At 45.4% G+C, this 14,117-nt stretch overlaps 1 protein-coding gene across 1 annotated transcript; it reads right to left on the minus strand.

Moving 5' to 3' along the window:
- Positions 1-343: 343 nt before the first annotated feature.
- On the minus strand, positions 344-13,530 carry COCH (cochlin). The gene is made up of 11 exons (XM_075531628.1): positions 13,497-13,530; positions 13,357-13,404; positions 11,044-11,200; positions 10,258-10,391; positions 8,122-8,184; positions 7,308-7,352; positions 7,075-7,222; positions 2,958-3,061; positions 2,160-2,386; positions 1,474-1,990; positions 344-519 (listed from the first exon to the last, which is right to left on the minus strand). The coding sequence occupies exons 1-11, from the start codon at positions 13,528-13,530 to the stop codon at positions 344-346; spliced, it is 1,653 nt and encodes a 550-aa protein (XP_075387743.1).
- Positions 13,531-14,117: the final 587 nt, after the last annotated feature.

Raw genomic sequence — 14,117 nt, forward strand, 5'->3', positions numbered from 1 at the left:
ATTGGAGTTTTTTCTTTTTTAATACAGAATAATTAGAATTCATTCGGTCCAGCATCAGGTTCCCTTATTGAGCTATACATTTAGTAAGCATGTTAAAATAGATTGACATCTGGGGCACTCCCTCTTTCTGAGTTTCTAAGGGTTATAATTAAAGCCTCAGCAGTGTTTTCAGTGAAGTCTATAGTAATCGGAATGTAGTAGCTTTTAGTGATGCTTACTTGCTTTAACAGCTCTTAATGGTTTTTGTCTGACCCTAATAGGCTATGCACTTTCAGAAGTAAGACTGCAACCTAAGCATTAGAGCCCTTTGCTACTTTTTCAGTTTTCACAATAGTCATTCCCCTTATTGCTGAGATTCTAAGAAATCTCTACAAATGCCTCGAATGACATCAGAAACGATTGGTTCGAGTCCTGTGAACTCTCTGGTGAAGAAAGCATGAGATTCCTTTGGTTTCGAGGCCATATCTTTGAGGTCATCCAAAGGTGCCCAAGCCACGCCAACCGAGAAAATGGTGATGCCTACAATGGAAACATTGTAAAGTGAATCGAAATGTCCCAGTTCACACATAAAATTGTTTTCTAAACATTCGTACATAGTTGCAGAGAGACTGCTTACTAATGTCTGAAGAAACCCCACACTAAGTTGGTGAAGCTACTCATCACAGTGACTGTCAAAAACTCATTTTTGTGAAAACTGGAAGCCTGCCATCTGAATTCAACATAAAAATCAGGATCATGTTGATTAAAAATATTGGATAAAAATTCAACACCATTCCCGCTAGCACACACTCTAAACAATGACTGGATTGCAAGTTTCTTGCTGTGATTGAGCATGTATCGCTTACACCACTACCCGTCTCCCATCTGCCCAGAGGCCCACCACCACCTACCAGGTTAAGGGGCTCAAAAATGAAATGAAAAACATCTGATCTGAGACGTACAAGACAAGACTGCCAATTATCATTAATTCAATTACTCTATTGGAGTTGGGTATACAATAAAGATGCCGTAGAATGTCAAGTAAATGCCGTTTACATTTTCCAAGATGGCTGAATTGGCAGAAATGGACTAGTCTGCAAACGAGTGATAGCTAGCCCTCCCACTCTGGTCTTCATGTGTGTTCTATAGACACTTCGGCGTGTTCCGGGTTTGGACCAAACATGGGTACTTGGAACGGCAACTTCATATGTGGTTGGCTTTCATAGCAGTTCTCCCAGGAATGAAGTCTAAGAGCATCCCCCTTGCCCCGGCTGACCTCAACTCTCGCTAGTTGTATGATTTTAGAGAAATTGCTACCATTTCTTTGTTATCTGCAATGGAGGTTAGTAAGGTTGCTATGACAATGAGTTCATACTGGTTAAAGCCCTTAGAACAGTGCCTGTCACATTGTATATTTCAGTAAAGTACATGTTTTAAGTTCTTTCTTAGTCCCCCGGATTCCTCCTCAACTCCATTTCCTTGCAAAGGACTTACCTGCGTCATGTGCAGCAGCAGCGGGGCCGCGGACATCGTCATAGGACTGCCCATCTGTGACGATTACTAGGAAGTTCTTGTTGGGGCTCTCCCTCATGGGCCCAAAAATATTTCTGACCGTGAAGGAAATGGCATCACCAGTAGCTGTTCCACCACTCATATAGCGGATGTTTCTGAGAACAGCTAGAACATTCTCTTTGGTGCTGTAGTCAGTGAAACTGAACTCTGGGCGCTGATCGTAGGTGAACTGTACAGCAGCTATTTTGGCACCAATATCAGAGATCTCAAAAGTTTTGGCTATGTTGGAAACAAACTCAAGCATGAGACGGAAATTGCTGTCTCCAACACTGCTGGAGCCATCAATTAGGAAGGCAATGTTCACGGAGTTATAACAGGTCTTGCTGCACATCATTTGCTCATGACTGCACAGCTTCTGTACTAGAGGCTTCACATATTTGGTGGTTCCAAACCAGTTGGGCATATGGTAAGAGAAGAAGCCATTGTTCCGACAGACAGCCTAGTGGGCGAGAACACACAGAATATCCAAAAAGAGAAGTTACTTTTAAAACAGAGCATTCAGTCTTGACTATTCAGTTAATCCAGATACAGGCCAGCAAGCACTCAAAGGTGTAGAATTGAGTCCGTGCCATAACCCCATAGCCCCTACCTCCTTTGTACTACCTTACCTTGTCAACAAATGCAACATCCTGAACCATGCCCAGTTCTTCAGGGATAGGCTTGGCTACAGAAACTATAAATACATTAACGCCAAACTCTCTGGCCACAATGCCTGCTTCCTCAATGTCATCAGAAGGCCAGCCATCAATAAACACCACCACCACTTTGGGGATCCCTTTTCTCACTCCAGTGTCTGCTGTGAAGAATTTCTGGGCTGTATGCTTTAAAGCTTTCCCTAGATTCAAACAAACAAAAAAGCAACGGGAGCAACACTTGCTACTGATGAAATGGTACTTCTACTTCCCTGAAGCAACTTGATGCAACCGATCTAAAGATCTGACTTGTAGAGAATTGGCTCTATAATAAATGGATGCATCAGACAAGAAAATTTAATCGTCAGGCTACTTTTTGTCTACAATCCACATTACTTCCCCCCCTCCCTGCTCCCAGAAACTTTACAATTCCTTTTTCTCACGTCAATCAAAAGTCAAAAACACAAAACTGACTTCTGTACACATGCTCTCTAGCTGATGCTCTTGGGGATGGACTAGGAAGTACCTCTAAGGACTCAGGACAAGATCGCTCCAGACAAGAGGGTCAGCACTGCTCTAGGCCACCCCCACCATATCTGTATTCTTCAAATACATCTATTGATCTTAGCTTCTGTTAACATTGTAAAAGGATACTTTTCTAAAATGACATTTTATGAAAACCTGTTTACATAAAATCATGTCATACTGCTTTACATGTCTCGTCGCTGATAGCCCATCTTCTATATTACACCCCAAGTGCTTACATCTACATACCTGTGTTGGAATTACCGCCTCTAAAACCTACTTCCTTTGTGGCAAACAAAACATCTTTGGCTGATGTAAAGTTTTTCAAGTAAAATTCTATTTTTGGATGTTCACTAGTGGAAAGATAAGGAAATATTAATCAGGGAATACTCAGAGGGCAAAGCAGGCAGCATCACATACCTTTTAAAATATATCTTTAAGTCAGACAACACCCAAGGTTTCTTAATCTCATAAAATCAGTTAAGATACTGCATCCCCATTTGGGTTGTTGGGCATATTCCAGAAATCCATATAACAAGGCCACTTGCTAGACAGGGGGCTTAATGTATTCTGAGAAAATGCATAATCTCAGGTCACCCTAACTGTTGTGTCTGCTCCAATTCTGGGTTCATTTCATGTGTGCAGAGTAGAGCCACAAGGTAGGAATTGTATAAGTAAATGAACTGAGAATCTCAACATTTAGATAAGACAATTTACCCGCCAAAACATAGCCACATTTTAAATGTTAAGTCTGCCTGACTCCAAAGTACATGGCTAGATTACATGGATCAGTGAAAAGGAGGGTTGCCTAACGGGAGGCTACAGAATTGAGCACCTGCTACTCTCAGAGGCCGACTAAGCTGTAAGAATTCTGCTTGGATGGAAGACTCAGAAGCACTCACCAGCCTAGATGTATTAACTCTTGTCTCTGATCAGATGATGAAATTTCAATGACACGAGGGCCAGCATTTTAAAAGGACAAAAAGTACGACAGTGCAGTATATATGATACAGAACTGTATTTGAGAGCTGAGGTGTTTTGTGACACTGGCACATGCTGATACTAAAATGATGTATAAGCCATTTGGGACTTGATTTTCCATATTTAATATTACAATTTACCTCGCTTTTATAAATTAATTTGTGTTCTTTAGAGACCATGCTGAGTAAAACCTATTAAGGAAAAAATTGTTGTGTTTTGTTTTTTAGCTTAGTATTTCATACATATAAAAATTTTAAATCTTGACATCTTATTAAGGGAAGGTTCGTGAGGATCGGGTGCTGCATGGGTTGTTTATTCTGTCAGATTTCTGCATGCCTAGTGGAACGTTAGGCCACAAAATCAGGTTTCATGAGTTGAGAATCTTCACTTTTCAACTACCCAACTTACAGTTTATGAGATTAGTCACTGTTTTGCAGAAACCTTCATAAAGCCTGTTATTTTGCTTAAAGAAAATCCTCCAAACAGTTCATCTATTCTACTACTCTGCCTACGGGAGTGGGGTTCTCAACCTGTGGGTCACGACTCCTTTGGGGGTGGAACGACCCTTTCACAGCAAAATTACAGTTATGAAGTAGAAACGATATTAATTTTATGGTTGGGGGTCACCACAACATGAAGAATTAAAGGGTCACAGCATTAGGAAAGTTGAAAACCACTGTCCTAAGGAGACCTCGTGGCATGTGGGGAAGCACTCAGCTGTGAACCGAAAGGTTGGGAGTTCAAACCCACCAGGTGCTCCTCAGGAGAACAATCTATTTGCCCCGTTTAGATATCAGCCTAAAGAAATGAACAAATGTGCTTGACACGTGGATGGATGGATGGTGATCAGAGCCCAGGAAAATGATGTAAAAGAAAAAGACGTCAGCCTAGAAAATTCTCTTGCATAGTTCTCTGTCCTCTAGGGCCACAATGAGCTGGAAGTGACTCACTGGACACAACAATTCCTCCTCAAACAAAAGGACTTAATACAAAGCTTAGAAAGAGTATCCATCTACAAAGGTATATAGCTTTCGTTTGAAAAAGAATGATTTTAAAGGCAACAGAGAAGAACCCTGCTATATGTTCAATACTGCACTACTGGAGATCTAAGGGTGGTCTCATGGATAGACCTACAGGCTGACTGCGTGTGGGAGGGACAGTGGGACTGTACCCACAACTATATAAGTTTGCCAGAGGATATTTCTATACATGTATTCACCTATACTGTAAAAATATCCACAAATGTGGTAGAGCATAGAGGGGACAGCGTTATGAAAATTCGGAAACAGCTTGAGGGAATTGAGTTGCTGGGCCTGGAGGCTCAGGGACCACGGTCTTGGGCGACAGCAAAGTCAATGGGTATGGAATACATAATCCAAAAGACAACGCGCCACATGCACTTTGCTAAGCAGACGTGGGGTTTTAGTACACCTTCGAAGTGTACTATTCCCTCCCTGTGTGAAGCAAAAGAAGGATGCAGAATATCAAAGGTGCATGGAAACAATTAGCCCAGTGAGCTAATGAACCAAGATCAGCCTCTGCAACTTTGAAATCAAAGACCTAGACGGTGCCTGCCTCCACTACCAAGTAACTGCTCTGAAAGGGCTCACATGAGAGTCCTTGATCGAGTGGGCGGGATGGTGAGGCCACATTCTGAATCATTTTTCAAAGGCCAGTCATCCTGTCTCAGATGGAGGCCAGTGAAACCCTGGAGACTAAGACCACCCTTCTCTGGACCTGAACTCATTCGTTACTCCCCGGGAATCACTCTAGGGAGGTGTTCACTCCCTACTATGATCAACCCTTTAAGAGCAAAAGGACAATATTTCCCCAAGGACAAAGTTCAGGAAGTTGGGAACAGAGGACAAATGGAAACATGAAGCACAGAGAGGAAGTGGATCATTTGGTCGTTATACATTGTGAGATTGCCATCAATGACATGAAATAAAATATGTTTGAAATGAATGGATCTACTCTGTTACACCTCCATTCAATTCACAAATACTGAAAAATAAAAAAATTAGCCAAGAAAAATGTTAGAATAATAATAATTCAGGGGAATTTTCCCTATTGAATGTTAAACTGCAGAATAAAGCTATAATAATCAAAGATACTAAAAACTAGCATATCCATTAAAGAAACAGACTTGTCTAAACTTGTATATAAAAGTGATATCACAAATCAGAATAAGTAGCACATCTGTTAGAAAAAAAAGAGGATAAATTGTTACAAATGGGGGGAAAAAAGGCTTTCCTTACAAAAAAGAAATTTTTTTTAAAAAGTGAATCTGGACTAAACCAATTCTAAAACATAAGAATAAGGAAATCTATACATTATTTAGGATAATATTGGTGACATTTATATATTGCTGATGGTAACCTAAATTTGCCTAACTTTCAGAAACCTTTAAAATGCCAGAACCTTTTGACCCACTGATCTCACTTCTAGGAATCTAGTCAAATTAAATCATCAATGATATGTACAAACCTGACATAAGGATATTTAACAGTGTTGTTAGTGATAGTGAAAAAAAAACCAAGCTAACAAACAATTGAATGGTTAAACTACCATGAAATGGATTATTATGAAACATGTTTTTGAAGGTCATGTTTGATATGAGATAATATTTCATGTCCCCAGGGAAGGAAAAACAGGATACATGATTGAAGTCTGAGCATTTGGAAAAGACGTATATATCTGCCATCTAATATGTTCTTAAAATGTTGGAAGGAAAGAAAACATTTCCTTATCTCTTAAGATTGTGATGCAAATTTTTTCTTTCTTGGTGGTTTAAACTATTATTAGTTTGAGTTTTCTTTTCTTCTTTAAGCCTATTTAAATTTCTAAAAACATCAAAAACTTTAAAAATTAATATTAAAAGGTCAGGCTTCAGGTCGCTAAACAAATTAATATGGAATTAACTTTTAAAAATTGGAATTGGGAGGGGAAACTGACATATCAGTGCTCTTTTCAGAAGAGAGAAATTGGGAAGTGAGCAGAGAATTCATGCCAAGGCAACTTGTGTGAGCAACAGGACCTTTTAATCTGGTCCTCAAACAGATCACATCCAGTCCTCTAAATCCCTTCATTCAAAAGAGGAGGCCCGCACAGCTGCCTTGTCTTTCAGGAAGTCTTAAAACCCGACCTTCTAGTTTGGTAATCTGGATTGTTCACATGTTTATATTGAACTGAAAGGGAGAAAAAGGAGACTCTGCTCCTGTAGAGATTTACAGCCCCCAAACCCTCGATAAAGTTACAAAGGGTCACTCCCAACTCAATGGAGCTGGATATGGAACTGCTGTGAATGCACCCAGGAGGGAGGAGCCATCAATTGCCATCCCTCAAGACAACAACTTGCCCCCATCTTAACAAGCAAGATCGGTACCTGGCTTGAACAAGGCCCACATGTGGTCCTTCTGTTCCAATTCCCAGCATTAGAGCCACTTTTCCAACAAAGTTCTTCTGTAAATTAAATCGGCGCTGCCCAATATTGAAGCTTCCATCAATCAGGAAAGCAATGTCTGCTTTGCAGTCTGCGGACATTCAAACAAGAATTTTCTGTGATCGGTCTTACTGAAAGAGCGAGCCTTTTCCCAAACCGATGATCTGGACTCTCACCTTTATTGCCGGCTTTCTTCTCAGGTGTTTTCTTTTGTCTTTTACCTGCAACAAAGGAAGCACCGAGTGGCATTAGCCAAGGGGTTTCCTCTTCCACAAGAACCCCTCATGGGAATAGCCCATAAAAAGCCTTTGTTGTCTTTGTTGAAAAGACTTCTTAAAATTCCTTCACCCTTTCCTGGATGGGGATAACAATGGCTCAACAAGGTTAACACGTTCACACCAGCGAGGCTCCTGGAGCTCCACACTTTGGCTATGCCTGCAGCCCAGGACTCTGCAAGCGCCAACCTGTGATGGGGCAGACATGGAAAGAAAACAGCGAGAGCCTAATGCTCTTCGTTCCTGTGACTTGAACCAGTAGTCTTAGAATAGGGGTCCCTGGCTAATAAAGTTGGATTACAGCAACTCTTTTTATTCACGCGACAGAGCACTAATCCAGGGGATCAAAGGAAGCATATCCACGGGACTTGGATCAGTTCCTAAGTGTGGTATATCAACACAGTCACAGATGCAGGAAGCTGAAGGTCACAAGGAGTTTGGTGATTGCAGGAGTAAACCTGCCTGATGTTGGTTTCAGAGCACCAAGTGGATTCTTTTAGAAATAAACAACAACAAAATAAACACACTGAACCTGGAGAAAGATTGTTAGCAGAGCCTATAATTTAAAATAGACTACGGACATCTAAATAAAACATCATACATTTCCCTATATCAGTAAATTTAAGGTGACTTGCTTGCTCTATCAGATCCGTTTTTCATTTCTTTTTCCCCAGGCTGTGGCAGATAACTAGGAGACAGGCTCCATATTCCATACCTGTTGGTGGACGTGCTGTGGATACTGCTCGTCCTGTGGCTTCTTGGGAGCTGCTTTTGCCTTCTGTTAAAACAAAGAGATGCTTAATTCCCCCTGGTTCTCCAGGATCTGAGCTTTCTTGGTGTAGTTATGGTTCCATAGGCCGATGGAGGAGTCCTGGATAAGTGCCTGACTGCTAACCGAAAGGTGGGCAGTTCCAACCCACCAGCCACTGTGTGGCAGACAGACGTGGCAGTCTGCCCCCTGACAATGTCAGTCTTGGAGACCCTGCCGAAGTTCTGCTCTGTCCTCTGGGGTCACCATAAGGTAGACTTGACGGTCATGAGTGGAGGATGTTGAATGTCACAGGGTGTTCGTAACTGCAGGAGTAAAACCTGTTGCTGCATGCTAGTTTCAGAGGCTATTTTTATAAACATTAATCAATCAATCACACTGCCACCGAGCCTATTCCAACTTGTAGCAACTATAGGAGAGCAGAGAACGGTTCCCTCGGGTTTCTGAACCTGTGCACCTGTGCAGGACCAGGTAGTCTCTCTCTCACAGCTCAGCTGGGGGCGTTTCAGCTGCAGACTCTGGGGCCAGCATGCCAATGCTCAGCCAAACACACAGTGAGGATCATCAAATGAGAATTTACCAGTTTTCTGCTTGCATGATACAATCTCCAGGTTCTGAGCACCTGGCTTATGTACAATTTGAAGTTCTGAACTAACCCCTTAAAGCAGTGGTTCTCAATCTTCCTAATGCTGTGACTCTTTTTAAAAAAAATTTTTTTATTTTGTTTAAAAAAATTTTTTTTTCTTTTTTAATTTTTTTTTTGATGCTGTGACTCTTTAATACAGTTCCTCATGTTGTGGTGACCCCCAAACCATAACATTATTTTCGTTGCTACTTCATAAATGTAATTTTGCTACCGTTATGAATCAGGCGACCCTTGTGAAGGGTTGTTCGACTTCCAAAGGGCTCGTGACCCACAGGTTGAGAACCGCTGCCTTAAAGCCTATTACATTATCAACTCAAAATAACAATCCAGTGCTCCTTTTTTACATGTGTCAAAACATTATTATTATTTGTATACATGGTACTATGTTAAATATGTTTTAGTATATCTAGAAATTTTTCTTTTACATACATGCACACACACCCTGAGGGGGACGAACAATAGAAACGTGGGTGAAGGGAGACAGCGGATGGGGTAAGATATAAAAATAATAATAATTTATAATTTATCAAGGGTTCACAAAGGTGGGGAGGGAGGGATAAGAAGAGGAACTGATACCAAGGGCTCAAGAAAGAAAATATTTTGAAAATGATGATGGCAACAGATGTACAAATGAGCTTGATACAATTGATGTATAGATTGTTATAAGAGCTGTAAGAGAAAAAAATGAAATAAAAAAGAGCTTTAAGAGCCCCCATTAATCCAGACAGGGCAAGATATGACAAAATAACAATCTGTGGATTATCAAGGGCTCATGAGGGAGCGGGGATCGGGGAAGGAGGGGGAAAAAAAAAGAGGACCTGATGCAGAGGGCTTAAGTGGAGAGCAAATGCTTTGAGAGTGATTAGGGCAAAGAATGTATGGATGTGCTTTATACAATTAATGTATGTATATGTGTGGATTGTGATAAGAGTTGTATGAGCCCCTAATAAAATGTAAAAAAAAGAAAAGGAAAAAAGCCCCCATTAAAGTGATTTATAAAACAAACAAATGAACAAAAAACAAAACGAGAACAAATGTTTCTTCCAAATGTTTTATGTACAGAAAGGTACATTTGAGTAAATTAGATATGAACCACATCTAACTGTTCCAACGTACATATAAATTAGATTTAGAGACAGACTCAGGGCCCGAACTTGTTCGTAACCCGGGGGCTGCCTGCACTGGGTGCAGTGTCAGTGCAGACAAGTTTCACATTTCTATCCCCATGTTCTGATGGTAAGATCAGCCTTCTCCCAAAGTTGGCTCCAGTGGGCACTTGACTCTCAACTCAAAGTTGACCTCTTCAGGCCACAGGTTTTGCCATCAGAGCAAGGCGGTGGGGTTAAGATAGGCAGAAAACATTTATTTGGGGTGAGGGTGGGGTGGGGTGGGGGTGGAAATTTACACAAAACTGAGAACAAAGTAGTGGTACCTACTAGTCACTGTGAAGGAAGCAGACCATCTGGAAAGCGATTGGGACTGGATGCCGTTGCCAGCTACTGCGGAGTAGTTTTCTCGGCCTGGTAAGCTGTACACCCTCACCGGTCCCCCCGAGCTGCTGATGACCCCCCTGCAACAAGAGTAATGGCAGAGACTCTCTCCCCACTCTCCAGGGGTGCCCAGCCGGCGTTTTGTGCTAGGATGCATTGACTGGTCTGATTGATCAAGAAAATGGTTCAGCAGGGAAGCCGGCTAAGGATGCCAGCCTCTTAAAAACCTGCCTACTGAAAAAACAACAACAACAAAAACCTGCCTACAGTGGGGCCAAACTAACTGTCCAGGGAATCGGTTTTGCACTGTCAAACCTGGTAAGTGTTGACAAGAACAGTCTGGTATACAATTAATGACCCTATGGTGGACAACTCAGATTCAGGGTTACTGACAGAGCTCTGAACAATGTCCCTGGTTTTCTAAGCTGGCGGCTTTAACTGCATGCTTTTGGACTTCATTAAAATTAAAATGCCACCCTGGCCATTCGATAGTGGCACTGCAAAATGGTGATGGAGGCACACGTAGGCTCTCAGAGCCAGCGGGGGAGGGGGCGGACGATGATGAGGATGACTTTGCTAACTACCCTTGAAAAAGGTATCTGACAACTCCTGGACTTCTGTTTCCTCATCTGTACAGTGGGGTGACACTGTACCAACCTTGGAGAATTGTGCTAGTATCTGGGATAGCGAAAGTGGGGAAACTCACCTTTCTCCATCCTGGCCTGGGCTTACCTGTGTAGCGCAGCACCACAAATGCTCGATAGAGTCGCATACACGATGTTCCCAAACACGGACAATTCCTCAAGAGGGCAGCTCCCTGGGCACAGCACATCTGCTTTGTCTTTCCGGATGTCCAGGCCGCGGGTAAAGCACGTGATGGCTACGGGGACTGAAGAGAGTATGTGATAAGCATTCTGAGGAATTTTTTTTTTTGCGGGGGGGGGGGGGGGCGCAACTAGGGTATGCAATATAACTTTTACTTCCCTCATTTCTACACTTCTATAGCCAAGAATATGAGCTCATAGCAAGAAGCCAAAGTTAGTTCTCTCATTTCATCTAGTTTGCAGACTCTGTCAATGTCTTAGATGAGAATTTCACCTCAGAACTAGAAAGTAGCATTCATCAGTGATCACATAATCGTTCAAGAAATGCAGAAAACTCAACTCTGATGACACTGCGTACAGTTGTCCACGGTACAGATAGATGTCAGTCTGGAGCGACTCTTTGGGGACCATTTTTAGGAGCCACATACCCAAACCTCTCTAAGCCGGCCTTAGCTTTGGGGGACCATTTCTCCTACTCTCTCCAGCAAACTGCAGTGCCTCCGGATTGCATGTAAATTCTCCCAATGCCATCTAGCTCAAGCACTCAGGTGCTAGACGAGGGCATGAGAGCCTGGGGCTCATCTGCTGGCGGTCACACAGCCTGCTGTAAGCCTGCACCACGGGAACAGAGAGAACGGGAGCGTTTCCCCTAGTCAAACCTCACTACACTGCTCCAGACCTGTTCAGAAACACAGATGTCAGTTTTAAGATGCTCACATTTTACACACAGGCAACGGAGGAAGGAATCAAAGGTTTCACTGAGCAAGATGCTGCTGGGTTTGGGGGTCGGGGGGTAGAGACCAGCCCTGGGCAACATGAATACATGTCAGTCCATCGATGTACAGTGAAAAGTCAACTGGAACGAATGTTAGTAAACAGTTTCCCAAACAAGGGAATTTTGGCTCTCCTAGCTTTTTGGAAACACGTTGATTTCCTTCCCTGGAGGCGGCATTCCATCTGAGCAGCACCTCCGGACGAGGACCTCGGGAAGAGCGCAGCGCCTTGGGGCGCGTTGTGTGGAGCTGCAATCCCTGACCCGGACACGGAGGAAGCGCGGGCACCGCGCCAAGGACCAGCTCCGAAACATTCCAGCAAGTTTCGGTTCTTGCCAAAACCAGTAGCTATGGTAATCATACCATTATCCAACAGCCTTAATCCTTCCTCCCATGGGGGGACGTAGGCTGGGTAGCGGATGGAGGGCAGCACAAAGATTGCCCCAGAAACTGCCAACACCGTCTCCGGGAGCAGCGGATTTACCTGGGGTGGGGAATATTTACCCCCTCTCACTGTTACTCCCAAGACGACAATCGATTGGGGAAGGTGGGCAGGGGAAGGGAGGAAGGGGAAACCGATCGCAATGATCAACATTTCACCACCCCCGACCACCCCCCCAGCCCCCTGGGACGAACAACAGAAACCGTGGGGGGAAGAGAGGCAACAGTCGGTGTAAGGTATGAAAACAATACCTTATCATTTATCAAGAGGTCACAAGGGGTTGGGAGAGAAAAAAAGCTGACACGAAGGGCTCAATAGAAAGTAAACGTCTAGAAATGAATGATGGCAACATATGTACAAATATGCTTGATACAATTGATGTATGGATTTTTATAACAGCTGCAAGAGCCCCCAATAAGATGATCATTTAATTTAAAAGAAAGAAAGGAAAAGGTTTTCTTTTCGAATTTTATAGAAAGCACACCTAGTCCTAAGCACACACCCATGCCGGGGACCTACACGTGGAACAAACTGTTCTCAGACTTTCTCGCACAGCAACCTAGCCGCAAAGGCCCCCTTAAAAGGGCTTCTCCAAGAAACACGGCCAGGGTGTCAGCCAAGGTGGGACCGCGAAGTTAGCTTCTGGCTCTGCAGGTTATGAGCCGGGTGCGGGAGCCTCTCCCCACCCGACCGCATCTCGAATGTGGCCAAAGAGCCGGGGATCTGGAAGCGCCGTCGGAGGAGCCCCTCGATCCGGGGTGGGCGTGGAGGTGGGGGTGAGGGGAGGGAAGGGTCTTGGGTGGAACGGCCCCACCCGACCCCGGAGTCCTCTGGCAGGGTATAACGGGTCCCCAGGGTCGAATAAAACACTCCCAGCGACGGCAGGCGCGCCAGGCAACCGCTCCGTCCACCTCCGGTCCCAGGGCTCGATGTGCGCTCGCTTCCACCGGCGCCCCCTCAGCCCCTTCCCCCGCCGCACCCGAGCCACCCCGCGCACCCAACTCACCGGCGCCCCCCTCGCTGCCCGCGGGCTCCGGCAGCAGCAGACCGGCCCCTGCGGAGAGAAGAGAGCGCCAGGCTGCTCCCGCTCCCGCCCGCCCGCCCGCTGGGAGCCGCAGCCCAGGCGGCGGAGGGGCGCGTACCCACCGAGGCAGAGGACCGAGATCCAGGCCACAGACATGGCGGGCGCGAGACTGCTTGGACCTGGGAGAGAGTGAGAATGCGAGCGCAGCTCCGGGCGGACCAGGGTCCCCACGCACCCCGCGAGCCGCGCCCGCCCTGCGCCCCTCGGAAACCAGGCGCCCCGGGGAGGCGGCCGGAGGCCAAACGGGGCGCCGCTCCGGGTCCAGCGCCCTCCTCGGTCTGAGAAGAGGGGGCGAGGGTACCCGGAGTCGATGTGCAGCCCCTCCTCGGAAGCGGGAAGGAGCTGGGGGGATCCATCTAAAGGCAGAGCGCGGAACTGCGAGAGACAAAGGAAGCGCCCGAGCGGACGGACCTACAGCTGCCCGGAATCTGCTGGCGCGCCCTGGACGTCAGGGGTCTGCACCTGCTGGGAGCCGCCCGGCTGCGCCCGCCCGAGTGCCCGGAGCGCGCGCCCGCGGCCGCTATAAAGGCTGCGCCGCGCATGAGCACTGGGCGGGGGCTCGTCCCGAGGCCCCCACCCCGCCCTGGGACGCGCGAGAAGGGGGGGCCCGGCACGGAGGCGCCTCTCCCCCGCGGCGCGGGCCGGTCCCCAAGGGCGGCGAGGAGGTCCTGGTGCGAGTCCAG

Source organism: Tenrec ecaudatus, chromosome 14 (assembly GCF_050624435.1).
Source record: "Tenrec ecaudatus isolate mTenEca1 chromosome 14, mTenEca1.hap1, whole genome shotgun sequence".
Classification (NCBI taxonomy): domain Eukaryota; kingdom Metazoa; phylum Chordata; class Mammalia; order Afrosoricida; family Tenrecidae; genus Tenrec; species Tenrec ecaudatus.